The sequence below is a fragment of the Anomalospiza imberbis genome, chromosome 1 (genome assembly GCF_031753505.1).
Source record: "Anomalospiza imberbis isolate Cuckoo-Finch-1a 21T00152 chromosome 1, ASM3175350v1, whole genome shotgun sequence".
Classification (NCBI taxonomy): Eukaryota; Metazoa; Chordata; class Aves; order Passeriformes; family Viduidae; genus Anomalospiza; species Anomalospiza imberbis.
In genome coordinates this window covers 75,343,643-75,370,262 of record NC_089681.1, presented here as the reverse complement: position 1 = coordinate 75,370,262, position 26,620 = coordinate 75,343,643, and the positions used below count along the sequence as shown (strand labels likewise).

General features: G+C 42.0%; 1 protein-coding gene across 1 annotated transcript in view; it reads left to right on the top strand.

The window, feature by feature from the left end:
- Nucleotides 1-26,620, top strand: part of MYO10 (myosin X) — a 163,634-nt gene that overhangs the window by 17,046 nt on the left and 119,968 nt on the right. Inside the window, exon 2 of the mRNA XM_068197079.1 lies at nucleotides 18,622-18,720. Within this exon, the coding sequence (XP_068053180.1) occupies nucleotides 18,622-18,720 (99 nt within the window). The remainder of the gene's footprint in view (nucleotides 1-18,621; nucleotides 18,721-26,620) is intronic.

Genomic DNA, 26,620 nt, shown 5'->3' with positions numbered 1-26,620 from the left:
TCTTTCCTCCAAACAAGCAGGAAGAAGTTGTATGTGACATTATATGTTATTCTGTAAAGTAGTAACTGTGTTTTACAGGGCAAGCAGTGCTCCACACCTGTGGCACAGCATGGTCCGTGTTACTCATGCAGCTGCCTCAGGAACAGCGGGTGTGGATGTGTGTGCACTCGGGGTGATCCATCACCAGCCTATGCTCAGTCTTGCATATTCAAGAATCAACTTGCTGGGGAAAATTTCTGCTGGAAGCTTTTTTTTTTTTTTTCGCAAGAGAAGAACCACTGAATGATTCACATCCTTTATTTCTGTAAACGTGTCCGTAAATCATTTTTGACAAAAAATAAATGGATACAGTTTTATCTGAGAGAAAGCCTTGTACAGCATATTAGGCTAAAAATCCCCAAACAAGCTTCTTGCAAGTTGGCTGAAGTTGTGATATACCTCTGGAAATGGGATATGTTTGAGGTGGGTCCTAATGTGATCTGGAGGAATGAAAATGGAGCAAGTGTCTCTTCATACTAGCTATGGATCTATATTCTGTATTTCTCCTGTACAAATGGGATCTTGCTTATGTGAACATGAGGTGTGGACCTAACTCCTACAAGAAGAGAATGTCATGAAACCAAGTGTATATCTGAAAATATACACAGAAATTCTGAAGGTCACATTTGTGCATAAACAAATATGCTTTTGTTTCTGGAGATGAAAGGGAGCTGAAAACGTGACCAAAACAATGCCGTGTCGGCGCTCTCTTAACAAGATCTATGTTCAGTGGTAAACATGCAGCCCGAACTGAGCTGTGCTCATCTTATGAGTAAGCAGCTAGAATTGTGATGAAATTATAGTAATGTCTTCAAAATAAAGACAAGTTGGTACTTGAAACAACAGTGAAATTGTAGGAAGAGTGGCTCATGCGCAATGGGGGGAAAGTGACGTCATGTAAATGCTGTCGTGGGATTTGTATGATTTAAACTGCATTGCTGCACGTGCCAAAGTGCTGCAGCCCTCAACAAGGGCTTTTGTCATAGTCATCCAGTTTCTACAGCATTTTCCCTTTCCAATATGTTTTTCCCTTTCCTTGAGTGAAGAGGTGTAGTGTATAAATAAGGCTCTTGCCCTCCCTTGGACTTTGCACACATGCAAATAAAACCAGATCTACTGCCTGTGCTAAGCAGGGGGCCAAGTTCTGGGTAACTTGCTTGGAGGAGAAGCGGCAGGCACATAGTCCCTGCAGCTTGCAATATTTTCCACTGCACACATGAAAATGGTATGGAGCTCTGAGGACTCAAAATTAATTTCCTTAGAGGTGAGGAAATCTCTGTTCCTGCCTGCAGAATGAAGTATTTCATATGCTGCATCATGGGTTAGAGGTAGTATGTGTGGTAAAGCAGAAAGTGCTGCAGCCCTCAACAAGATGGTGATTTATGACTTCTTTGAAGAGAAATTTGGTTATTTTTAAGGGCAAGTCTTTTTGACCAGCCAAGTAAAAGCTTGGAGGAAGCTAATACAGAGCTGGCAGTGTAGGAAGGCATTGCTACTGCAGCATTTGTTTGGAGTAAAGCCTAAGCAACTTTTTGTGTTTTCTACTTCCTAGAGTTCAGGAGTGTTGAAGACCCACCAGCTTCAGCAAAACTGCCTTGTAAGGCTGTGTGTTTTGATAGTCATGAGCAAGATGCTTCTCAGTTGTTTTGCTGCTGAGATTAGTGATAATAGACTGTTATGTTTGTTTTTTGGAGAGTAAAAATACAATTTTGGCTAAAGCAGTATGAATAATTAGTAACATGCTTGAAATCATTCACTTTTTTTGAAATGACATTTCTGAGAGTAATTCAGTAGGGATGAGGACCCCTTCAGGTGACCATGTTGGAGCATTTTTCCTAGAGGAGGTCTGGGCTGAAGAAGCAATCATTCATTCTTGTGTTTGTGTCACATTCATCTCAGCTGCAATGAAGCACGTGCTCTTTCTGAATAATGAGGCTTACCCAAATCCTCTTCTAATTGTTCTACACTAATTAGCCAAAAATGCTTCTTTTTGCACAATTCCATGCTTCAGCATCTGTGGGAAAGGGTTTTTTTCAGTCATTTTATTTTACCTAAAAGTTCTTAAAAAATCCCAACAAAATGAGACAAAAACCCCACCACCCAAACAGAACAAATAGCTGGTTTGTTTGTTTGTTTTTATTGACAGCAGAGTAATATGAGGAGTGACTTTATTATTAGCGTGAAAAGTAGTAAAAGATACTGTGTGGGTATAGGCAGAGGAAGGTATTTATATTTGTTTTACACTTGCATTCTTTTGTGCCATAAAAATCTGATTATGAGTATGTACAATTAAATCTGTTTTAATAGCACTGTGTGAAGCAGTCATGGAAAATTCCCAGTTTGAGCTTCTGCAGGCCTGCTATGAAGCCCATTTACTTTGAGTTTTGTTTGGGTTATTACTTCTGCATTTAGGGCTTTGAGTTTGTTTGTTTGGGGTTTTTTTTGTTTTGTTTTGTTTTTAATTTAAGAATAAGCACGTTTCTGGGCAGGGAAGAATCAGTAACACTGCATTTTGAGTGCTGCACTTGCTTTTTAATTTAGGCACACTGACAATTTAACTTGAAATTATTGCACAGTCAGCTTCTTTATAGGTAATTTAAAGCATCATCCTTGTGATGGAAAGCTTGCAAAGCCCTCCCAGGTCTCACAGACTGGGGAACTGCACTGTGCTGTGGGAAGCAGGTGTTTATGGAATTGTCTGGCTGACGTTTACAGAGTAGTTGGCTGATTTAATTCAAAAGTTTATAGAGGAGTTGGTTGATGTAATTCATTGCAAAGTAAAATGAATTTCCATGTAAACATTCATGATGCTGAGTAGACACACTTTCAGAGGTAACTGAAGAGAAAAATCACGGTTCCCTGGGCTTTAGGGTCAATGAAGGTTGCTTGTAAGGACCTTCTGTCCAATGTGTTGTTGACTCAATAGCTTCCAGCATACATTTTGGGTGGCAGGGTGAGGGAGGAAGCTGGGAGATGCAGAGCAGGGTTGCATAAATCTACTGGAGCAGTTACTTTGTAGGAGAAAATTATGGTTTTGTCAGACTTAAAAGTTGCTCTATGATCTGTGTGTGTTGTCTATCTGTTGCCTGATAGCAGTGTCTCTCTACAAATATCTGTAAGGAGGTGAAGCCAGTGGGGTTGGTCTCTTGTCACAAGTAACAAATGATGGGACAAGAGGAAACAGCCTCCAGTTGCACCAGGGAAGGTCTAGACTGGATATGAGCAAAACGTTTTTCACCAAGAGTGTTGTCAAGCTTTGGATCAGGATGCCAAGGGAGGTGATGCAATCACCATACCTGGAGGTATTTGCATGTGTCATGTGCAGACATGACACTTAGGGATGTGCTTGAGTGATCAATGATCTTAGACGTCTTTCCCAACCTAAATGATTTTGTGATTTTATGTTGGTCTGTGGGTAGTCTGAGGTATTGGATGATGTGTACTGAAATATGAGTACTTCTTGAAGATAAGATGTATAGAATGGAAAAAGGAGCTTGCTCTTGGCTATGGTCTTTCTAGCTCTGGCTAGCAGCTCTATCCCCCTCCCCTGCCTGTTGTTACATGCTGAACTCACCACAAAGATACTTCTGCATCATATGCAAATAATGTGTCACACCCCCTATATCTCTGCTGTCATTTCATTACTTTCACCAGCCTAAAACTCTACTGAATTTCAGTTTTGAATATCATAGAGTCTAGAATATTTTGGGCTGGAGTGGACCTTACAAACCATTTAGTTCCAGCCCTTCTCTGCATGGGCCCTCTCATTCCCTGGGCAGGGAGACCTTCCCCTAGACCTTCCAATTCCCACCCAGGCTGTACTTTGAACACTTCCGGGCAGGGGGTGTCCACAGGTTCTCTGGGCAAGCTCACAGTAAAGAGTTTCTTCCTTATATTTAATGTAAACATGCCCTCTCTCAGTTTAGAGCCGTTTCTCCATGTGCTTGCACTACATGCTCTTTCAAAAAGTCTTCCTCCAGCTTTCTTGTAGGCCTGCTTTAGGTACTGGAAGACCATAATAAGGTCTTCCTGGAGCCTTCTCTTTGTAAGAGAGTTGCTGCATAACCCCAGGCATCCTCATGGCCTTTCTTTGTCTCGTATATCTCTGTTTCAAAGCAGCTGTGTTCTTGCCAGCTTGTTCTCTGGTCTCATATCAGTTTTTCTAATATGGGGAACCACAGCTTTCCACAGCTGGCACTTGAAGGCTCTTCTAGGCTAGGGAAAATGTGACTGTCAGTCACAGCTAGCAGGTGTTTGTGTGAGGGAAACGGGACCTCCTCCCTGGTTGAGTTTGGCATCTCAATCCAAGTAGGTCACATTAGTTAGTAATGAGTGTGATTTTTTTCAGACCTGATCCTGGAGAATTGGGGGAATTCTGCCTCTCTGCTGCAACAATGCTTCACTGCTTGCTTGAGCTAATCTGCTTGGCTAATGGGAAGGGCTTAGGTGCAAGGGGTTCCCACCTTGATAGATGATTGGTGCATCTCTGGGAGATTACAGTGTATAATCAAAATTACTTGGCTGAGGAGGTCCTTTGCCTGCTGACAGGAATGTAGCTGTTCAACCCTGGTTTAATGATGCTTTTGCACACTGGACATAGTAAACTAGAAGAGAGTCTGAACCCAGATGTATTTCCTTACTCCTGGTTATCTCTGAGATAAATGCCTGTTTTGTCAGGGGGTAATGCTTTAAATCACTTCTGCTTGGTCAAGCTCTTCTAATTGCTTTGTGTTTTAGTTTTGGATTAAATCTTCAACAACCTGCTGTTCAGTAAAACACGCATGTGTGCAAAAAAATAATTACAGAAGCAACTTCTTTATGTTTCTGCTTCTCCTACTCCTGCTGTAAGTACTAGGTTAAGGTAGTCATTTTTCCTTTTGACAATTACCATCTCTTGTAAACATGCATTGAAGAAAGAAAAAAAAAAAAAAACAAAGACATACAGTAGGTGTCTGTCCTTGTCATGGAAACAAGGATGCAGAATGGGAATGCGTCAAGTCTCTAGGTGTGCCTGCGAATGAGGAAACGTGACACACCTTTCTGTTGAAAGGTGGAATGCAGATTTTAAGCTTCTTTGGAAAAGGTGCTGCAAGCCATGAGGAAGGGTGTGTCACTGCACATCCAAGAAACCTGTGAGCTGCCTTGGGGTTTGTCCATATATGTGAGATGGAACAATATGCAATTACAGTGTTTTGTCCAGTGCATGATGTGTGTCTATGACAGGAGGAGAGGTTTGCTCATATAAAATACATAAAATACTCTATTTCAGTGTTTCCTACTAAAGGTGTTCCTTTCTGACAGTTCAGTAGTGAATGAACTTCAAAGGAGTAAAATTTTTTTTAATGTAATGTCTAGGAAAAATGCCAATAAAAGCAATAATGACATGCCACAATGACTCTGCTGACTTGCCCTGTAGGCATTTCATTTTCTAGTTGCACAAGTGCAGAAGAATCTAAACAGATACCCTAATAAGGGTAGCATTACTGCAGGGAAATGTATCTGGTCAGGAAGAAGTGGAGTAAGCAAAAAAGCAGGAGATTGCTTTTCAGAGGGTTGTGACCTTGGGCAGCTGAATATAATGAATGCAGTGTTTCAGGCTGCCTTTCTACCTTGCAACTGCTGCATACCATTGGTATTCATCAGCAGTGACCAGGCTCTGCAGTGGGGAGCATTGCAAAGCATCACCTTGTTTCAGAGAAGTTTAAAGTTGATAAAATGCAAAAGCGTTCAAAGTGCTTGCAGGAAACACTGTCTTTCATCTGAACTTCATGGATTTCTAACTTTACCCACTATATAAACATTATTGCTAAATCTTCCTTCAACATGGATCCCAATCTCTCTTCTATACTGAGTTGCACCTTCTGCCTGTGTTACAGTGGTGTGAAATGCCACCTGTGCAGCCTGCTTTGGTGTCAGGTGTCCTCTGGGAAAGCAGAGATTAGCCCTGATTGACAGTCTTGTGCTCATACTGTGCAACAGCTGAGGAGACTGGGCTGGGATTAAATTTCTCTTCCACTACTTCCACCTAATTTTCCTTGTCCTGTGTGTTGGCAAAGTGAATTAGGTATTTTCAACTGCCTGTTGCAATTTATTTTTCTTTAAAAACATATGAATACATGTTTGAGAAGTAACTCATAATCAGCTATTTCATATTTACTGACACCTTTGTGTTTGTTTTACGGTTGGTAGGTTAAATCTGGTTTATAAACTATTTATTTGAACTAAATAACAAGTTATTTATGTTATAGGCTTCTATACTTTGCAGTTGGACACATTGTCTTCATATTTCAAGAGAAAATTGAAAAACATTGAAAGACAAAAGTGATCAAATATTATGTGTTTTACATCTTTGTTCATGGCTGAGTTCTAAAATTTGTTGGGAGTCTTTTCTGAGTTCCTGACCTAGGAAGGAGGAGAAGAAGGTAATCATTGGAGAAAGGGGGAATGGGAAGAGCTAGCAATTTTCCTGTCTGCTCCAGGCCCAAGAGATGTGTCCACTAATGCCTCAGGGAGTGTTTCCTCCCAGGCATCCCAGAATGTTGATCAGGGTACTTAGGATTAAAAAAATGATTGTATAGGAAAGTGGAAGAAAGGACACTCTTCAGGATTGTAGACGGGTGCAATAATTTTAGGGAGTCCTCTTAGTATCCTTTTTTCAGATGCTGGAAATGTGAATTAATTCTAAAATAAATGGAAAGTGCAATAAACTTTTTTTCCTCTGTGTGTAGACTTGTGTGTCTCTTCATAGGTGTGCTGGGGAGTCTAGGTGAGGGTCACCCTTCAACTCTTTCCACCACTCCCTCTCTTCTAAAAATGGAGAAAATCTATTTAAACAGTGTTACCCAGATTACTGTTTTACTTAGGTACTTAGTTCTGTTCTATTGACTAAAACTCCCGTAACTCTCCAGCAAAGAATCTTTTCCTTTTCTGTGTAGTAGTACAATATCCATTAGTTAGTGTGTTATGGATGCTTTCACACACTGCTGGGATTTAATTAAAGCACTGTTGCCTGCTTGCTTTTGTTTTTTAAGATGTGCATTCATTGCTGCATGCAAGGCAGTGAGCTTCAGAAAGTCAGAGGGCAAAAGGCATCAGATACTGTGCACCATAAGAAGTGCACATGTCCTTCTGAGTTACAAAATCTTTCCCACAGTGAGGCTGGTCACGCATGTTCTGTGTGAGGAGCCAGGCTGAGCTCAGGCAGTGCTCAGCAAGCCCAGCAATGTACCTCTGCATCCCCCAGGCTCCCAGTAAACATGCATTGTGCTTGCCACCTTTCTGCCTCGGGTGCATGGGAATAAGCCAGTGCTCTGCCCTCTAATGATAGTGTGCCATTACATTTTGCTTAATTGGTTGTGTTTTCATCAGGTGATCTCCAGACAGGCAATTTGGAGTTGCTCAGTGATTATTGTGGTTTTCAGTGTACAAATTAGTGTGGGAAGTTGCTAACATTAGCCTTCCAACTTAGGACTTTAGTGGCAGTGTCGTCTCTTTCAGTGTTTATCCAAATTGCAAAAGGCAAGGAAGGAGAGCGTGGAAGGACAATGTGTTGCCTGCCATTCACTGGGACACCCATGCTCTAGCAAAGAGCATTTTCCAAACCTGCTTCTAGAAGCCAGGCAGTACAGGTGGGCTTCAGATGTAGAGGAGTATGATTCCCTTCCTCCTTACTACGTGGATTTTTAGTATTTTTTTTAATTTAAGGATGATTAGGTGCTGGGAATGTAATACTGGCTCCCCAGCACCTCAAGTTGATTAATGACCCATGCTGGACCCATTCTGTATGATGCTGAAAGCCTGATAACGTCTGCCCAAGCTTCCCAAATGCGCCTCAGTGCTGCTGCTACCCACTTGCTGCAGGCCAGAAATCCATGTTTTTCTGGCTAGATGTAGACATGATGTGTTTAATCTTCAGCAGGCTTCCCTGGGCTCCCGTTCCTGCCTTTGAGCTGTGGTGTACTGCCTTGTGCCCACCCTGAGGGACCACATGTGTGGGGCATGCTGCTGGGCTGCCCAAGTGTCTCATCTGTTGGAGCTGGTGTTGTGGAGAGGTGCTTGTCCTGAATCCAGGATATTGGCCCTGAGTTTTAACAGAGCATATTAACAGGATGGAGCAGGGGCTGCTGGTGGAAGCCGCTCTGTGAGTCATTGTGGCTTGTGGGAATGGAGGACCTGAGCTCCAACTGCTAAGGTCTGAGCAGCCCAAACCTCTCAACTGCTTGTGGTCAAAGTATCGCTGGGATTTGTTCCTCAGTGAGGGGTCAGACCGGTCAGATGGGCTTGAGAAAAGCAAGGCTGAAATGCTTGTTGAAAAGACTACTGTACAGGTGCAACAGCACATCCTAATTTACCAACTGTTTTTCATCTGTTTCTCTTTATTCTATAGATGTTTACCTGTATACAGGGTCCTGTGGACATCTGAAGGACATCACAGTGGGCAAAGTTAGCATAGAGTTCTGATGTTTGTAGGGCAAACCCCATATAGCTTGACAAAATTTGATTTAAAAAGCAGAAAACAAACTAAAAAACAAACCAACCAAACAAAGAAACCCTCCCAAAAAACCCCAAACAAATAAAAATAAACAAAAGAAAACACCCAAAAAAACCCCAAACTAAAGCATGAGCTAGCCAAGTAAAAAAATAATTCAGTCTAAAATACATACTTCTAATACTTGCGTCCCTGTGGCAAGAGAGAGATATGTAGCAATCATATTGTGAGAGCAAAGTTGCCAAGTGAAATGAAACATATGAAATCATCAATTGTAGTTGATCCCCTCAATGTGAGGGGATCAATGCAACTTAGCAAAAGAACTTATGGCCTGACATTTAAAATTCTCCTATTTTCAAAATCAGTGTTTCTATTAATAAAAGAATGAAAGAACTGTGGTCCATGATTCTCTTTTCTCACTCCTTTTCGTACTTACTTTCTTAGCCTTGGAATGAAGTCTTGCTAAGTCTTAGGCACCAAAGTGTGACCTGTGTCTCTGCAAAATCCTGAGTTTTAATTTCAAGAAAATATGGACCTTAGAAGAAGAGAGGGAGGAAAATACCCCAAACTACTTACAAAGAATGTGGGCTGGGTGGGGTCAGTTTGTTTTTGTGTTATGGCTCTGATCTTATAGCTGTTTTTTGCAACAGTTGAGTCTGGAAATACTTTCCTTGCTTGCCTATCCCTCCTTCAACACATGAAAATTGTTCATGTGTAAACTGATATTTTTGGCTTAGAGGGAGACATAAACAAAATACAAAAAAATCCCAATAATGTTTTCAGACCTGTAAAAGGATCATGAAAACTGACAGTATGGAATATAAAACTAAATTGGAACCTTTGTACTTTGATGATAATACATTGAAAAGTGAAAGCAGTAGTATTAGTCTTGGGAATCATTTGTAAGTATGCTTGTTACCTTGCACAGTCTGCTGTTTAATATGGATTAGGTTTTTCACACCAGAATCCCACTTGATACCTTGATAAAGGTATGCTTTCCTGGAATTGCCTGCTTCTTTGGCATGAGAAGAGAAAAAAAGAAAAAGGCAACACTGAGCTTCCTATAAGCCAGGAATAATCCTTACCTTGCTAAATGCATTTCCTCCTCCTTGCTTTTAGGTGCAATACTGGCATTGTATCAGTGATGCTTCTTGATGCAAGAAGACTTTGACTAATACTACCAGAATAAAATCAGATAGCTGACAAAGACTATTCAAAGGTAGAAGATGTATATTGATCAGAAATTTCATCTGCTTTGCAAATTCAAATCAGGCTGAATCATTATAATGCCCTTCTAGAGAAGGCATAGCCATGCTTGTGTAGCACAACTAGCGTCTGTAGAAAAACTAGTACTACTGTGTAGTTGTTTCATACTGGATTATCTTAAAAAATTCCATATCCAGGTACATAGAGATCAGTGCTAAGAACTGAACAGTGCTTGACTGATGAACCTTATGAAAAGTCTAATGTCTAATGAAAGTAAATGGTAAGTGCTTCTCTTCAGAACAAATTTGCCAAAATGGATGTTTTTTCTTTTCCCACTTAATCATCTTTGAAGTACTCAATTAAGATGTTCCTCCTCAACAAAATGTTTTGAAATGAGACTGAACATGTACATTTGCAAGCAGAAGTTCGCATTTTGGAAACAAGAGTCTCCTTGGGCTTTACAGACAGTCAATGAGAAACATCTCTCAAGTTCAGTCTCAAACTAAACCTTGATTCAGAATGGCTGGTCTCTCCCGTGCCCTGTGGCTGGTGCTCATGAGTTGGCTTGCCTGGCCTTTGCTTTGTGTCCAGACAGGAGAGGCAAGAGGAAGGTGAAAAAATTGCTTGGTGTTTTGCAAAACTTGTGAAAAGTGGTTTTGAGACGACCTGTGCAGATGACTTCTGTGTTTTTAAGGGCAAAGTTTCTGAAGAAGAGCAAAGCTGTGTGACTGAGCCCCAGCAAAGAAGTAGTGAAGAAATTTCTACCATTGCTTTGCCTCATTGGTTTTTGAAACCCCAGTCCCAAGAGAGCAGCTTAAGCAAGGAATGAGAAGAGAGTGCTAGCATGACTTCTTACATGTGTGGATTTTAAAATCCTCCCCCTTGATATGCGTTTATAAGCATGTCATGTAGCATAAGCAAAATATATGCCAAGCTGGCAGCTTTTGGACTGGAGACTGCCAGGCCCAAGCAGGCATGGTGGATGAGCTACAGGCATTTTGGCAGGCTGTTCTCCTTTTCCCTGAGTCACTGGTAGAGCTGCACAGAAGTGTAAGAGCTGACTAGATGTTGTGGCGAAGAGTATGTAAGCAGAAGCTAGTGGTGATTGAAATTGTCTTGTTTGGGCAGGTGTGCTGGGGCAACTACTCCTGCTGGCTGCATTGCTGTCCTTCCTTGGTTCTGCATTCCTTAAAATACCTGTTGGAATTTTTGTGTTTGGCTTTGTTGTTAGTTGTTTTGATCACGTGTTTTCACATTTGTGGTCATGACTGCAATTAATTAAAAATGAGTTTCTGAAAAAAAATATGAGTGCTTGACAAAACTGTACTATCATCAAAGACAGAACTGCAACTCATATTGAATTCTTTGGAAGCAGAGTTAGGTCTTGTTTGGTTCTCAGGATAAATTTTAAGGGGGTTTTTGAGTGTATTGTATATTCTTCTTCAAGAACTCAAATCAAGGGAGAGAATTACATGCTACTTTTAAGATGACCATGAATATGCCAGGATGTCTGTCACTTGCCTGGCCATTGCTACCTCCCTGCGCCGATGTAGACCTGGAGAGAAAGATGTGGAGTGGTGCTAAGCTCCTTTGCCCTACATCTCACTGCTGTCATCAGTAGTTGTCTCCTCTTCCTTCTCCTCACCCACGTGTTTTCTTTTTGGATTATTTATCTTCCTTACTGAGTTTTAACAGATCAAAATCCTGCCTCTTCATTCCAACCTAAGGTAGAGGGGTGAGAGTGGTGGAGGCAGTGCCATAAGCCAGGCAAGTCTGTGGTACCTGATGATGATGTAAAGTGGGACCTGAAACTGTAGATCCAGTGGGTAGAGCAAAGTTGCTGTATGTGTTTCCCTGTTTCATTTTTGCAGTTCTGTTCATGGTCAGTTGCCAAGTAGTACTTGGAGCAATGATTTTTAATTTCAGAACTAACCAGTAATACCATTGTCTTGACTGCACAGAAACTGTTATTTCTTTACCTTACATTCGCAGGCATGAGAACAAGCTGTTGTCTGCTAGCAGCCTAACTTGACCACAATTGATAATGGCAGTAGGCTTTCCAAACTCCTGCAATGTCATGTGTTTGCAGCCATGATGCTGGGGTATGTGTTAGGCAGTCTTGAATGTGAAAAACTTGTTGTTTACTGAATCTCTATGAAAGTCATAACTCAGATTGTACCAATACCAGTAACTCATCCAAAGAGACTTGATGGTGTCTTCTTGCTGGATTTGCTTTTGATAAAGTTGCTGTGTGATAAAATTGCTGCTTCCTAGCCGTGTGGAAATCTGTTGTCTTCAAGAGCTGACTACCACATCTTCAAAAGCTCTAGCAGAGAAGTTCAGTTGCTTTTTGATGGAGTTGTCTTTTGGCTTTTGAGTGAGGTCTATTAGTGATGGGTGGGTGTCTTCACACTCAACAGCAGAAGATGAGGAGGAACGTGCTTGTCCACCTGCATATATTGAGAGTAATGTCTGTGTGCTGTTTGTGTTGGGCATAATTGAAAGATAAAAAATTTTGTGCAGTTATTTGTTGGGTTTTTTTAAATGTATGTAGAAAATACTATCTTATATAAAGCAGTGGTCTTTTAAGAAGTGCTGGTGCCTTCAAAGGGTTGAGGAAGGTACAAATTTATTCTAGTTCCCTTTCAAGTCAGTAATAATATATGTTTTAATCCAGTTTCTTGTTTTTAAAGTAGTATACCATCACTAGCTCTGTGCTGTCTCCAGTTACTGAAACAGGAGGAGATGGAGCCTATTCAAGGTTAGTCAGCAGCTGTTGCACAGACCTCAGGAGCAGGAGAGCTGGTGCTTTGATCTGATGTGGGGGATTGACAGACAACAGAATCATCTCATTTTCAAGGACGTTTTGCTCTGCAGGAAACTAACCCCCCTGAACTAGCCTTATATCCCATGGAAACATCTTCATGGCTTTGTTCTGCTTTAAAACAGGAAAGAAAATAGTATTGTGTAAGAGACAGAACAAAAGTTGTTGAGGGGAAGGTGTTAGTATTTTACCTCTGAGTGTTTTCTGAGGAAATTGTGAATACTACTGTAAGGATTTGAAAAGTAATTTTACCCTATTAAGCTGGATTAAGTATATGCCTTGATTTATGTAAATAATCAGTTCATGAAGCTGAGTTTAAGGAACTGAAATTTAGATTGCCTTGTCAAATAAATTTAAAAAGATGTACTTTCTCTTACTATGTACAGGGTTGAACTAGCCCTTCTCTGTAACTCTGTCCATCCCTTTCCACCCTGTCATCCTTGAATAAATACTGCTGATTCCTTACTGTTGGCTGAGAGGGGTAGCCTGGCTGTCGAGAAATGGAGCCTATTGGTGGCACTGTCTTGGAGCAATTTCTGGAGTGTTCATTTATTTCTCTTTTGTACACTGTGTGACAGTAGTAGCCACAGACCTTTATAGTAGGTCCCACATTCAGCCACCACTGATTACCAGCTCTTCTGGAAGCCTTTTGTTGATGGAAAGCAGCAACCAGGGAAGCCAAGACAGTGCAAAGGAGGGCATCTAGACCAACATTCTGCACTAAAAAGCAATGGCCATTAATACTTGTTTCCCAGGACTTAGATATGGAAGAACAGGTCTGGTTTTCTGCTCAAGAGGCTGAATGGTTCATATGTGAAGTCAGGGAAGGATATTCAGTTTCCAATGAACTTTCCACTGATTAGTCTGGCCAGGCACTTAATATATTTTTGGGTACCTAAATGTAACTGTTTTCAGTAGCCAAAGTCAACAGGGAAGGGTGAGTTTTCAGCACAATAACTGATTATTAATATGAAATTAGGAAAGTTGTGGTCTTTTTCTTGATGACTTCTTTCTTTTCATGTCCACTCCTTAATTGTCACCAGTTTGTGACATAGGAAAAAGAAGGAATGAAGATAAATGTGGTTTTGGTTATCTTTTGCATTAAGAAGCTATGTCCTGCTTGACCCAGTTAATAACATCTATTCCTGTCTCTCAGACTTTGTATTTGGAGCCAAGCTACTGAGGTGAATAAACAAAAAGTTCTCTAAATACATATTGACTATTGTTCCTTTCACTTTGCCAAGCTTCAATAGTGACATGCTTTTTGAATGCAGATGCAGCATAACCTACATTCATAGCTCTTAATTTAAAGCAATTTTAATGGTTTTGAATCAACTGCCTTGATATATTGATTTCACATAAGGTGTGAATGAGTGGCATTTGCACTGAGATGAGAACACAGTTGTTATACAGTATCTGCTTTTTCATATGTAGACATATATATGATTTATATGCATATAAAATGTAATTAATGTGCAGTTATTTTATTCAGCAGACAGCATGGATGCATATAAAATCTAACTTGTTAATTAGAGTTTTGCAATGAATGCTCCACCATTTTATTTAATTGAGATAAAGTTCTTTATTAATTTTGTGATTTTCAGCATATATATCCAACAGAAAGTAAAAAAAGAATGGATTTTTATCATCTCCAAGTACAGAATACTGAGGAAGACAAGAAGTAGTGTTTGCATTTTCAGCATCAGAATCTGTGAGGCTGAAGGACCCAGGGCTTCTCCAGGTGGTCTTGCAGCTGTGAGATCTCCAAAGCTATTTCCTTTCAGTTTTGCAGTCAGTAGAAATTTATTTGCTACGGAAATTATGGCATATGGCTGTTCTTCTACAAACACTGTTCCATGTATTTTTACAACCTTACTTCATGGAAATAAAAAACACTGGGCTGTAGTTAGTGCGCCATGGCTTTCTTTGCCCTCTTACCACAGAAGGCTGGTTGTCAGGGAGCTCTAGAGTAACCCAAGACACCAGGCTTGTCCCTGCGAAAGAGGCTGAGGTCAGTGTAGCCACGATGTGCATTGAGAAGATTCCTTCCTCAGGTGGGTCCTGTCTGCCAAGTTTTGTCCATAAATTAAGCACTGTTGATGATTTTGTCACCAGTGCATGGCTAATGCACTGCAGAGGGATGGCAGCTGGATCATTGTCTGTAGCTTGTATAGTTGGCGAGGTATCTCTTGCCAAGAGCTTTTTGTTTTGCCCCCACCCAGAGGGGAAGGCCCATGGACAGACACTCCATTGTAGAGCTACCTTGCCAGGGAACATGTTGTATTTGCATTCCAGATGCCTCCGGCTTTGTGAACTGCATTGTTCCAGCCTCCTTTGAATAGCAGCTATTGACCCCTAACAATGTACATTTGTTTAAATCAACCCCTTTCCCTGCTTTAAAAAGCTTATTATAGCACTAGCCCAACCAAGTGAAGGCTTCTGTGCAGGCCCCTTCTTCTCCCCTTCATAGCCAGAAAAAAAAAAATGCAGCATTAATTATTTAATTTCAAGATGGAAAACATTCTCCTCCTTCTGAGAGGCTATTTTGAATGCTGAGGTTTTGGCAAATTTTATTGTGACTTAATGTTTACAAGCTTTTCATTGCTCTTGAAAGCATAAACTTCACGTTACTTGAGCTTCTGAGATGCTGGCAAATAATAAACCAGTGGAATAACAGGGTTTTGGTTGTCCTGAAACACTTGAAGAACTTGACTGCATTTTGGCTGATAGGTTTTCTTGCTTTTTATATGTGCATTTAGGTGGATTGAGCTCACGTAGAAGGTGACGATAGAGACTGACCAGGACAGGCCTTCAGTGCCCAGCAGCAGGCTGGCAAAAGTATTTCTGGAAGCGGAGGAGTGGGGTTAGGCTGGGACCAAATTCTCTTTGCTGTTTGGGGTGACAGTAGTTCGTGCATCCGCTCCTCAGGCCGTCAGGTCTCCAGAGCCTGATGGTGACACCATCATTAAATCCCTTGAAATTTGTGAACCAAACTATGGCTGTTTGCTGTGCCTTGCTCCTGTGGAGTTACTAGGTCAAAGGCAGAAAAGACCAGTGAAATAAAAATTTTCTGAGAGCTGGACAACTTTTAGGCCTTTCATTTCATGCCATAATAATCCCACTAATAACAAAAAAAACCCATTCAAATGTGAAATGGTGGTTGTCTGATTGAGTGGGATGGTTTAATGAGCTGAAGATTCTTTCTGCTGGTGTCCTGTGTTAAGTCAGGAGTATATAATCTCATGAGGTTTCTATAGACATTACTGTTGAACATACTAGTAAAGTTGCCTGCAAGTTGGTGGAGGTGATCCTACCCCTCTTCCCAGCCCTGGTGAGCTGTGAGCTAGAGTGCTGTGTCCAGTTGTGTGCTCCCCAGTGCAGAAGGGACATGGATATACTGGATTGGGTCTAACAAAGGACCAGAAAGATCATGGAGGGTCTCTCTCCTAGGACTACAAGCTGAGAGAGCTAGAATTCTTAAGCCTGGATAAGGCTCAGCGGGAATCTCACCAGTGTATTGTAAATACCTGGAGGGAAGATAAAAGAGGAGGGGGCTCCTCTTGGTGATGCTCAGTGACAGGTTCAGAGGCAGTGGGCACAGGCTGAAACACAGGAAGCTCACACTGAACTTCAGGAAACACTTTCTACTGCGGGAGTGACTGAATGCTTTCACAGCTAGCTCTGTTAAGCCTGCTTGAGCCCCTGGGCTAGAGGCTCACCAGAAGTCCCTCTGTGGTGCACAAATGAAGTGAGGTGGCTGAGGACATGCAGGAATCCCAGGCAAAGCTCAGGTCACCTTGCTTTCATTGTATGGTGTGATGTAGCATGGGTGCATCATCACATTATCTGTCTTGCTGTGCACTCATGCTTATGGGTTTTAGACCCATTCCATGGTGAATTAAGTGGGCTCTGCATCACCCAGCCCCACAGGGCAGCTGCAAGCCTTAGGTTTTCATTCTCAGGCACTCTTGGGGACAGTGAGCTGATGGCAGCACCTGCATTAATTTGAAAAAAACCCTTTGTCTCTATGTGGTGGTTGTGGTAGATATTCCTTAGTATCAAATATGTAGCCTTCAAGTTACCATTGCTCCTGTGTCTGTACCTCAGGGACACAGGACATTTCTGTTTGCTGGCTCTGGTGCAGAGGTAGCAGAGGAAGTCCAAGAGCAAAGCCCTCACATCAGGCTTCCTTCCTCTGGGAAGTGCAGGGTGAGAGGTACCCTTGAACCAGTCAGCATTGGGATGTTTTTGGTGTTCAAGAGAATAAAAACAGAGCAGTGCCCTTAGTTTTCTGAAGACCAGAGTCTGATGTAGACCAAGGAGAGTGGGTGGAAGTGTTCCAACTGCTGTTACTGGATTTTGAATTTAATGTTCAAGTCTTATCTGTTGCTTTTACCACTTCTGGGGAGGTGTCTCCCCACTGTTTCCCAGTCTCCTGCTCCCTCCTACCCACCTCAGGAACTGGTGCTCTCCTTTCCGCTTCCATCTGCCTTAACCCTGCACTTTGGAGTTTATGAACATTGCATTTGAACTGCTTCTGAATTGCTGTATATCTAGAAACCATCTGACTCGAGGTTTTGGAAGTAAAAGGGCAAATGCCCTACAGGTGTTTGCAGCATTGAAAATGGAAAGCAGTTTGTTAAAAGATGTAGTGGCAAAAAATAAAGAGGGATGCTCTTGCCTCATCCTCTTTGTCCAGCTGAGATCTTCCCATTTATGGGAAACCAAACAGCAAGAGTTTTTAAATTCTCCATTTTGTCTCAGTGCTGCTATTGTCCCGCCATAGAATGAAGAATAACATTTATTCAACATTGTCTAAAAACACATGTAACTTGTAATGTGGCTGAAGTCCATGGTAAGCTCATGGGCCACTCATCTTAAATAGGCAGCAGAATAAAAATCTGTATTTCTCTTGATTATTAATCAGGACTGCACCCCCTCCACCTTAAAAAGACTTTATGTCTGGTCTCTCTGAAAATTCAGGCAAGGACAGCCTTTGGATACTAGCATGCAGAATTATATTAATTGTTTTTTTTCAATGATTGTACACCCAAACCTTCTGATTGTCAGTGTACATCCCAGCACTTTCCTATCACTCCTTTACTTTTTCTTTAGGAGGATGTTTGATTGTTCTGGTGAAAAAAATCTCTGTTCTCTGAAAGCCACTGAAATACTGTTGCCCTGATATGGAGCCAGATGTTTGAAGTGAACGGGAGTGTAGTTTTGGTTGGAAGTCAAGTCATGGGTCACTGCTGCTAAGTGTTTTCATGCCAGCTAAAGTCTTCTCCTACGCAGGAGCAACTCGACTTGCTGTTGCTTATAGGATGGCTTTTGCTGCAGCTGCAATATCAGCTGTGGTCCTCCTCCCTTGTCCTCAGTGCTAGATATTTCTGTTTTCTTAATGCTGCATCTGCACCACCAGCCAGGTGGTAGATGGAGCATTAAGCTCTACCTGCTATCCTAGACTGGCTTAGGTGTCTCATTAATAGTGTCTCCAATGCCTCCATAGCAAGTATCAATTCTTTGTAACCTTGCTTGCTACTAGTTGGTCTTTTTTTTTAATCCTTGCATTGTTGTGCAGTCAAGAGAGGAGAACCATATAAAGGGAAGTAGTTTAGAAAAAAGGTGAAAGATTGAAGTGCTGGGAGTGTCTGGCTGAGGTTGAAAATAAATAGGTAGGGAGCCAGCTGGCTTTGGGGTGGATCTTCTAAACTGTGTGTAAATTCAAATACTGTTCTGTAATTTTACATGTGCTAGCATGAGGCACATGACTCAGAGAATCAGAGGATTGGCTCCAGCTGCTCTTGCCGGCATTTAGGAACTCGTGTAAAAAAAAAAAAAAAAAAAAAAGCACTTCAGTGTAGTTTTCCCATGTTTACTGATCAAGCATAAACCAGCAAATACTTGTTAAGAGATTATCTTTCACTTGCTTATTTGGATTTTGCTTTCTCTTTCTCTCCTATTCCTTGAGAAGTATTTCCAGAGAAAAATAGTGAGTAGAATTATTTTTTCAGTTTTTGTGCTATGTCATCTATAACTCTTTTTTTTTTTATTTTTATTGCAGGGGTCTCGGGTCTGGCTGCGAGAAAATAATCAGCATTATCCCAGCACTGTTCATTCCTGTGCAGAAGGAGTTGTTGTATTCAGGACAGACTATGGTCAGGTATGGGCATTGCTTCTCTATGTTTTGTCTTTCTCACAACTCTGTAAAAAATAAGCTTTCACAGAATCACAGAGTGGGTCAGATTGGAAGGGACCACAGTGGGTCATCTGGTCCAACCGCCCTGCTCAAGCAGGGTCATCCTAGAGCATGTGGCACAGGATTGTGTCCAGGTGGTTCTTGAATATCTCCAGTGAGGGAGACTCCACAGCCTCTCTGGGCAATCTGTTCCAGTGCTTATTCACCCTTTACCTGCAGTAAAGAAGTTTTAACTTCCGTTTAGGTGGAACTTCCTGTGCATCAGTTTCTGCTGGTGACTTATTTTCCTGTTGTTTGGCACCACCGAGCAGAGCCTAGTTCCATCCTCTTGACATCCTCCCTTCAGATATTTATATAGATTAATGAGGTCATTTCATAGTTGCCTCTTCTTGAGGTTGAATAGGCCCAGCTTCCTCAGCCTTTCTTAAGGCTGTGAATAAAAAAGAGGTCTCAGCTGGACCTGCTCCAGAAGCTCCATATCTCTTGTACTGTGAACTCCAGAAATGTACACAATACTCCAGATGTGGCCTTACCAGGGCTGAACAGAGGGGCAGGATCACCTCCCTTGACCTGCTGGTAATGCTCTTTCTAATGTATCTCAGGATACCATTTGCCTTCTTAGCCATAAGGACAAACTGTTGGCCACCAGGATCCACAGGTTCTTCTGTGCAGGACCCTGCAGTTGCCTTCATTGAATTTCAGAAGGTTCTTCTTTGCCCAGCTCTCCAACATGTCCAGGTCCCTCTGAAAGGCTGGACAACCTGAAGTATCGACCTCTCCTCACAGCTTTGTGTCAGCAGTGAACTTGAAAGAAGGGACTCTATTCCCTCATCCAAGCCACTGATGAACAAATTAGATAACACTGGGCCCGGTATAGAACCCTGGGGGACACCAGGAGTGACAGACCTCCAACCAGACTGGGTACCATTGATCACAACCTTCTGGGATCTACCACTCAGCCAGTTCTGAATCCATTCTGCTGACCACTCATCCAACATAACACTTATTGAGTTTAGGATTGAGGATATGAGGATTTAGTGAGAGACAGTGTCAAAAGCCTTGCTGATGTTGAGGTAGAAAATATCCACTGCGCTTCCTTCATCCATCCAGGTGGTTGTTTCAGCACAGAAGGCAATCAGTCTGGTCAAGCATGTGTTACTTTTAGTGAACCCATGCTGACTATTCCTGATCACCTTCCTGTCTCCTTTGTGGGTCAAGATGGCCTACAGAATGAGGCGCTCCATCACCTATCCAGGGATTGAGGTGAGGCTGCTTGGCTGGTAGATTTCTGTGTCCTCCTTCTTGCTCGTTTTGAAGACTGAGGTGACGTTTGCTTTCTTCCAGCCCTCAGGGACCTCTCCTGATCTCCATAAACTTCCAAAGGTGATTGTGAGCAGCCTTGCTGTGGTGTTCACCAGCTCTCTCAGCAGTCCATGGATGCATCCTGTTGGGGCCCATGGACTTGTTGATGTCAAGTTTGCCTAGGTGTTCTCTGACCAAATCCTCCTTGACTAAGGGAAGGTCTTCCTCCTGGCGTTCATTTGCCCTTGTCTCCAGAGGTCCCTGAGGGCTGATCTTGTCAGTGAAGATTGATGCAAAGAAGGCATTCAGCAACTCTGGCTTCTCTGTGTCCTCTCTTACCAGGGTCCCTACTCCATTTATTAATGGGCCCACATTATCCTTTGGTTTCTTCTTGTTACTGATGTTTTTGAAGTTTTTTATTATCTTTTACATGCTTGGCCAGATTTAATTCTAGATGGCCTTGGTCTTTCTAGTCTCATTTCTACTTATCCTGATCACCTTTGTAAATTCACTCCAAGGGGCCTGCCCTTACTTTCATCTCCTGTGAACCTTTTTGCTTATACTTGAGCAATGACAATTCTTTATTCATTCACAGAGGTTTCTTGTGCCCTTGGCCTGACCTGTTTTTCATTGGTTTGGGTTGTTCTTGAGCCTGAAGGAAGTGAGCCTTGATTACTGACTAACTCCCCTGGACCCCTCTTCCCTGCAAGGCCTGCTCTCATGGAATTCTTCCAAGAATATCCCTAAAGAGGCCAAAGTTAGCTATCTGAAGTTCATGGTCATAATCTTGCTCACCGCCCTACCATCTCTTTGTTCAATACTGAACCCTGCAATCTCATGGCCACTCTAGCCAAGACCGTGCCCAACCTTCATCTCCAGTAAGGCCTTCCTCGTTGGTTACTGTGAGGTCAAGCAGCACAGCATTCCTTGTGGGATCCTCAAGTATCTATCTCTGGAGGAAGTTGTCATCAGTGATTTCCAGGAGCCTTCTGGCTTGTTTGCTGTGTAGCTTTCCAGCAGATGTCAGGGTAGTTAAAGCCCCTCCCATGTGACTTTGAGGCTGCTGTAATTGCCTAGAAGGGCTCACCCACCTCCTCCTCCCAGTCAGGCAGCCTGGAGCAAACACCCAGAGTGTCAGCCTTACTCGTCTGCCCTACTCGTCTGCCCCCATAAGCTCCTGACTTGCTCATCATCCACCCCAAGACAGAGCTCAATACATTCCAAGTGTTGCATGACTGAGAGGGCAACTCCACTACCATGCCTTCCTGGTCTGTCTCTCCTAAACAGCGTGTAACCCTTCGTAGGAACATTCCACTGTGGGAACTATCTCACCACATCTCCATAATCACAATAAGATTGAAGTCTTGCTGACAAAGTGAGTCACATCTATGCCAGCATGCCTGGCGCTGCATAGGCCATTCTGTTGTCAAAACCCCTAGAATTATGGTGGTGACACCAGCTGTGCATTTTCTCCTTGTGTGGAGGGCATAGTGGAAAGCTAAAAGCTTTGTGAATAAAATACTCATTTTGTATGACCTGAATGTGCAACTTGGTTTTAATAGTTCTTTCTGTTGCCTCTCGAGTCCATTGCTGTGATTGTGTCTGACAAAGCTGAAGTAATGCTGCTGGGTGTGAGAGCCTTGTTCCACATAGGTTGGTGATTATGTAGTTTACTGGAGAAAGGTGGCCTCTCAAAGGTTATATTCCCTTACAGTAACAGAAATTTGGGGCTGGTACATGGCCAAAAAATAAAAGCATGTCTTTCAGAGACAGAGAACCCTTGCTTTCTTTACATGCCTTTCTCCGGGCAGGAAAGGAACCAGACAGAATTGCAGAGTGGCTTTTGATGGGCAAAATGTAATGCACTCATGATTAAATTGCTGCTGTGCTGGCACTGTGGGATGAAAGTGATGGAGAAGCCACATCAGTGAAGATGGGAAGAGCTGTGCATGTCATCTGTCGGGACTTCTGTAAAGCCTTTGACACGGAACCCTGCAACATCCTTCCCTCTAAATTGGAGAGATAGGGATTGGATGGATGAACTGTTTGGTGGACGAGGAATTGGTTGGATGATTGCATCCAGACAGTGGTGATCAAGAGCTGAATTGGTGACAAGGGTGTCCGTTGGAGTTCTGGACTGGGACCAGAACTGTTTGATGCCTTCATCAACAGCATTGGCAGTGGGATAGAGCAGAGCCTCAGCAAGTTTGCAGATGACACCAAGCTGAGTGCTGTAGCTGACAAGCCAGAAGGATGGAATGCCATCCAGAGGGACCTGGACAAGCTTGAGAAGTGGGCACGTGCATATACTTCATGAAGTTATATGAGGTCAAGTAGAAGGTCCATGCATTTGGGTTAGGGCATCCCCTGATATTCATACAGATTGATTGAGAACAGCCCTGCCAAGAGGGATATCAGGGTACTGGTGGATGAAAAGCTGGACAGGAGCTGGCAGTGTGTTGACAGCCCAGGAGACAAACTGTATCTTGGGTTGTATCAAAAGCAGCATTGCCAGTAGGTCAAGGGAGGGAATTCTGCCCCTCTACTCCACTCTTGTGATACCTCACCTGAAGTGCTGTATCCAATATCCAACTCTGAGACCCCCAGCACTGTAAGGTCATCGACCTGTTGGAGCCACAGAGAAAGGCTATGGAAATGATCAGGGGGGCAGAATACCTCTCTTGTTTCAGGCTGAGAAACTTGAGGTTGTTCAGCATGGAGAAGAGAAGACTCCAGGGGGACCTTATAGCACCTTCCAGTACCAAAAGGGGGCCTACGAGAAAGCTGGGGACAAACCTTTTAGCAGGGCCTGTTGCAGCAGGACAAGGGGTAGTTGTTTTACACTAAAAGAGGGTAGATTTGGATGAGATTAAGGAAGAAATGTTTTATTTTGAGGGTTGTGAGACACTAGAACATATTGCCCAGAGAAGTTGTGAATACCTAAAAGTCTTAAAGGTCAGGTTGAATGGGGTTTTGAGCAACATGATCTAGTGGAAGGTATTCTCCCCTGCAGCAGGGAGGTTGGACTGGATGACCTTTACAGGTCTCTTCCATTCCAAAACATTCTATGATTCTGTCATCCTTTTCACTTGCACCAACTTATTGGTGACCCAGACACCAGGTGGGCGAAGACACCCACAAAATTATACTGAGAAGAACAACTACCTCTGGGTACAAAGCCTCCTGTCAGAGAAACAAGAAAGCCACCTATGTGCTGGTGTGTTCCCTGTGAGTTGCAGGGAAAACCTTTAAGGTTCTCAGATTTGGGAAGTTTCATATTTTGAAACGTTTGAAATTTGAAGTCCAGTTAAGTGGAAAGACTGAAACTGTCTCATCTGTTGGCTTTGTCAAGCTAAAATAAGAAGGCTCCATCACATTAAAGCATCACGATTACAATTAAGCTGCAGTGTAGAAAGGCTGATCTGTGTGTTGTTATGCTAATATCCTCCAGGAAATGCCATCTTAAACACATTTTTTATCTTAAGCACAAGCCCTCTCCAGCTCCTAGTACTAGTGACCCACAGGCTTACATGGGAGACTACCTGTAATTTTCACAGGATTTTGTATTTGGTTGTGTAGCCATAAAGAGCTTGACTTTGACAAGTGTTTTGAGCTGCAAAATCCTTATACTTAAGGGAACCACAGATGCCACTGTAAAAGGGACAGCTTGCTTTGGTGCCCTAGAAAAGAATGGCAGAGCTAATACTGACATCCACCAGCAGATATCTTGCTTGTTAATGGTGTTCTGTGTGCGTGTTGTATGTGATGTTACTGCCTTTCCATGGTGTCCATAATGTGAGCTGAAACTTCAGGTAATATGGAAAAAGTCTCAAGTCTTTACCATGATGTCATCCAATTGACTAAGTTTGCTTAGAAAACCCTGGTGTTACAAACATCACTGGGCAAAAAATTGCCTGCTTTGTTTGGGTGTTAAAATCAGGTGGTGCAAAATGGGAAGGACATAGGGATCGGCCTTCAGACCTGTGCTGTGGCATTCCATATCCTCAGCGGGTCTGAGCTGGCTGCTGCACAGCCAGAGGCAAAGTAAAAATTCACTGCATTTGATAACTTCAGTCATTTTCAGGGCTTATGGTTTCAGGAGTGGACTTTGTGTTTAAAAGGACTGTGCCAGCTGACATTGGTCAATTATTATCTTTTCTTCCATTGCTTTTCCTGATGTGCTTTTAGACCATCCTGCCCTTGCTGTTTCGTTACCTGTGGGATGCAGAAGGTTGCAAGCAGGTGAAATGGAACTGAGATAATGCTTGACTATTACCTCTGACTGTTTGGCAATTCTTGCAATGCTCAATACCACTTTGAAGAACCAGAGAGGGGAAGCAAGGGGTGAGGTTGCAGAAATATGGGGTGATGATGCTTTTTGAAGCATGGCTGGTGTATTGATTCCCACATCATTTTGACAGCTGGAGCTCATGTTCAAGTCTAATGACAAACCGATGAAAACATTGGGACCGTATCAAAGCACAGCATTGTTATTCATCTTCTCTGATTCAGTAGCTTCTACTAGACTTTGCACTTCTCACCTTTCCACTGAGCTTTCTGCTTGTCTTTCAATGACATGATTGGCCGGGCAGTGGGAATGGGAAGGTCTGTTGCTGGAGTTGATTTCGGATTTTACTTTTATGAGTCTGGACTTCCAAGTCTTTGCCGATGTCGGTTTGCAGAATTATTAAATTTTCATATCACAGTACACTACTTCTTAGTTTCTTCTTTCTGTTCTGTTGTGATTTGCAGAAATTAATTTGCAACAAAAACCTGTAGCAGCATACAGTTGTATGCTGAATGGGTGGTTGTAGGGAATCCTACCCAGTGTGAAGGTAGGATTATATAATTATATTTTAACAAGCTTCATAGCAATTTTGTGATTATCACATAGTGACATAATTCCTCCTCAAGTGTTCTTGTCTATATTACCTGAGTGTTACAGTTAAGCAGTTCATTTGCTAATTATCATTACAGATAACTGTGATACTGTTTCCTGCTGTTGTCATCCTCTGTGTGAGATAGTTGTAAAACTAGCTGATTTGGTGGTCTGTGGGAATTATCCAATACATGAGATATGGTGTACTAAAATGGGACTATCACATTGAAAGTTTGGATTTCCCTGAGCAAATAGCAGTGAAAAATTCATAGCTCTTTATGAAAAGAAGAAAAATGTGGCACTGTATGGGGGTAGATGAAAGCCTCATTAAATACAAGGAGGGGAAGAGTACGTAAGGCCTGTGTTTCTGCACCCTGGCCCAAGATAAAGGAGTGGGAGATGAAAGGTGTGACCTCCCTCTTAGCATACATCCATGATGCTGGGCTGCAGCTGGCTCTGGAGTAGCTCTCCAAAACTTCCCGCAGGCTCACCTTCAAAACAGAGAGTCTACAGTGACTGGAAAAGCTACCATGTGGAGACAATTCATATTGTAAATATGTTTCCCTTTATAAGCACAAACCTCAGGCTTTCCAGAAGAGAAGATGCTGTACCCATTTGCTAGCTGGTGGTTGGGTTGGTTGTGTTGTTTGTTTTTCTGTTCCATTAGTGCAGAGAGCTGGTGAAGGGCTCTGTCCTGGATGTTTTGGAAACATCATGTCTATGACTACTGTATTATTACAGTATATTCATACTTAGTAGGAATATATTAAGTATGTCAATGAAGTCTATGAACATTTAGAATTAAAAAAGTAGGTCCTAATCTTTCCTTGTGTGTTTAAATACACATTCATATATAAGATGACATTATAGTTACCGTGGTTTTTTTTTTTTTCACCTTTCAGGGTATTTTTGCTGCGTTTAGTTTTGGAGTTAAAGTTATTTCTTCCTTAAAGGTTTTATTTACCGTAAAGCAGATATTCCTCATAGTCTTGCTGTATTTTTAATGAAGTTGTGTGAGCTTATAAAGTTGGCAAGTGAATGTTTAAATAAAATCCTAAAAGCCCTGCTGTCATTCTGTGCTTTGTTTGAAATTACTTGTGTATATTGAGTAATCAACGGTTCTATTGAGGAAAAAATCTCTTTCCAGTTCCTATCCTTTTTCTTTTTTTTTTTTTTTTTTCTGAATACTGTGAACTTTATTTCAGATCAAAGAGGACTGCATTGTGCTCCTGACTTGTACAGACACACGTGAAGCTGTCTGCATTGAAGGCATAGATAGCAAATACAAAAAGCTTGGGGGGGAGTGAAATCTTTCAGAAGAGCTGTGTTGTTTTGCATGGCATTGCTTTCAGGAACATTCTTCTAGTCACCTAAATAGGACTCTCTACTTTTTTCTTCCATTTATACATCCAAGTATTTATAAAAGTAATGCCAATAACTATACACTCAGCACTATAAATATATAATCTGCAGACTAAGGACTCTTTTTTTTTTTTTTAATGCAGTTATTGCTGTTGGTGTAAGTAGCACTGTGTTTAAGCCTTTGAGAATTGAGGACTTCCAGAACAGTACCTGAGAACACACATTTTTAATAACATCCATTCCCTTGCAAGGGAAGAATTGTATATATGTAAAACATAACTAATGTATGTGTGTGTAGGGGAAATCTTATCTGAACAAACT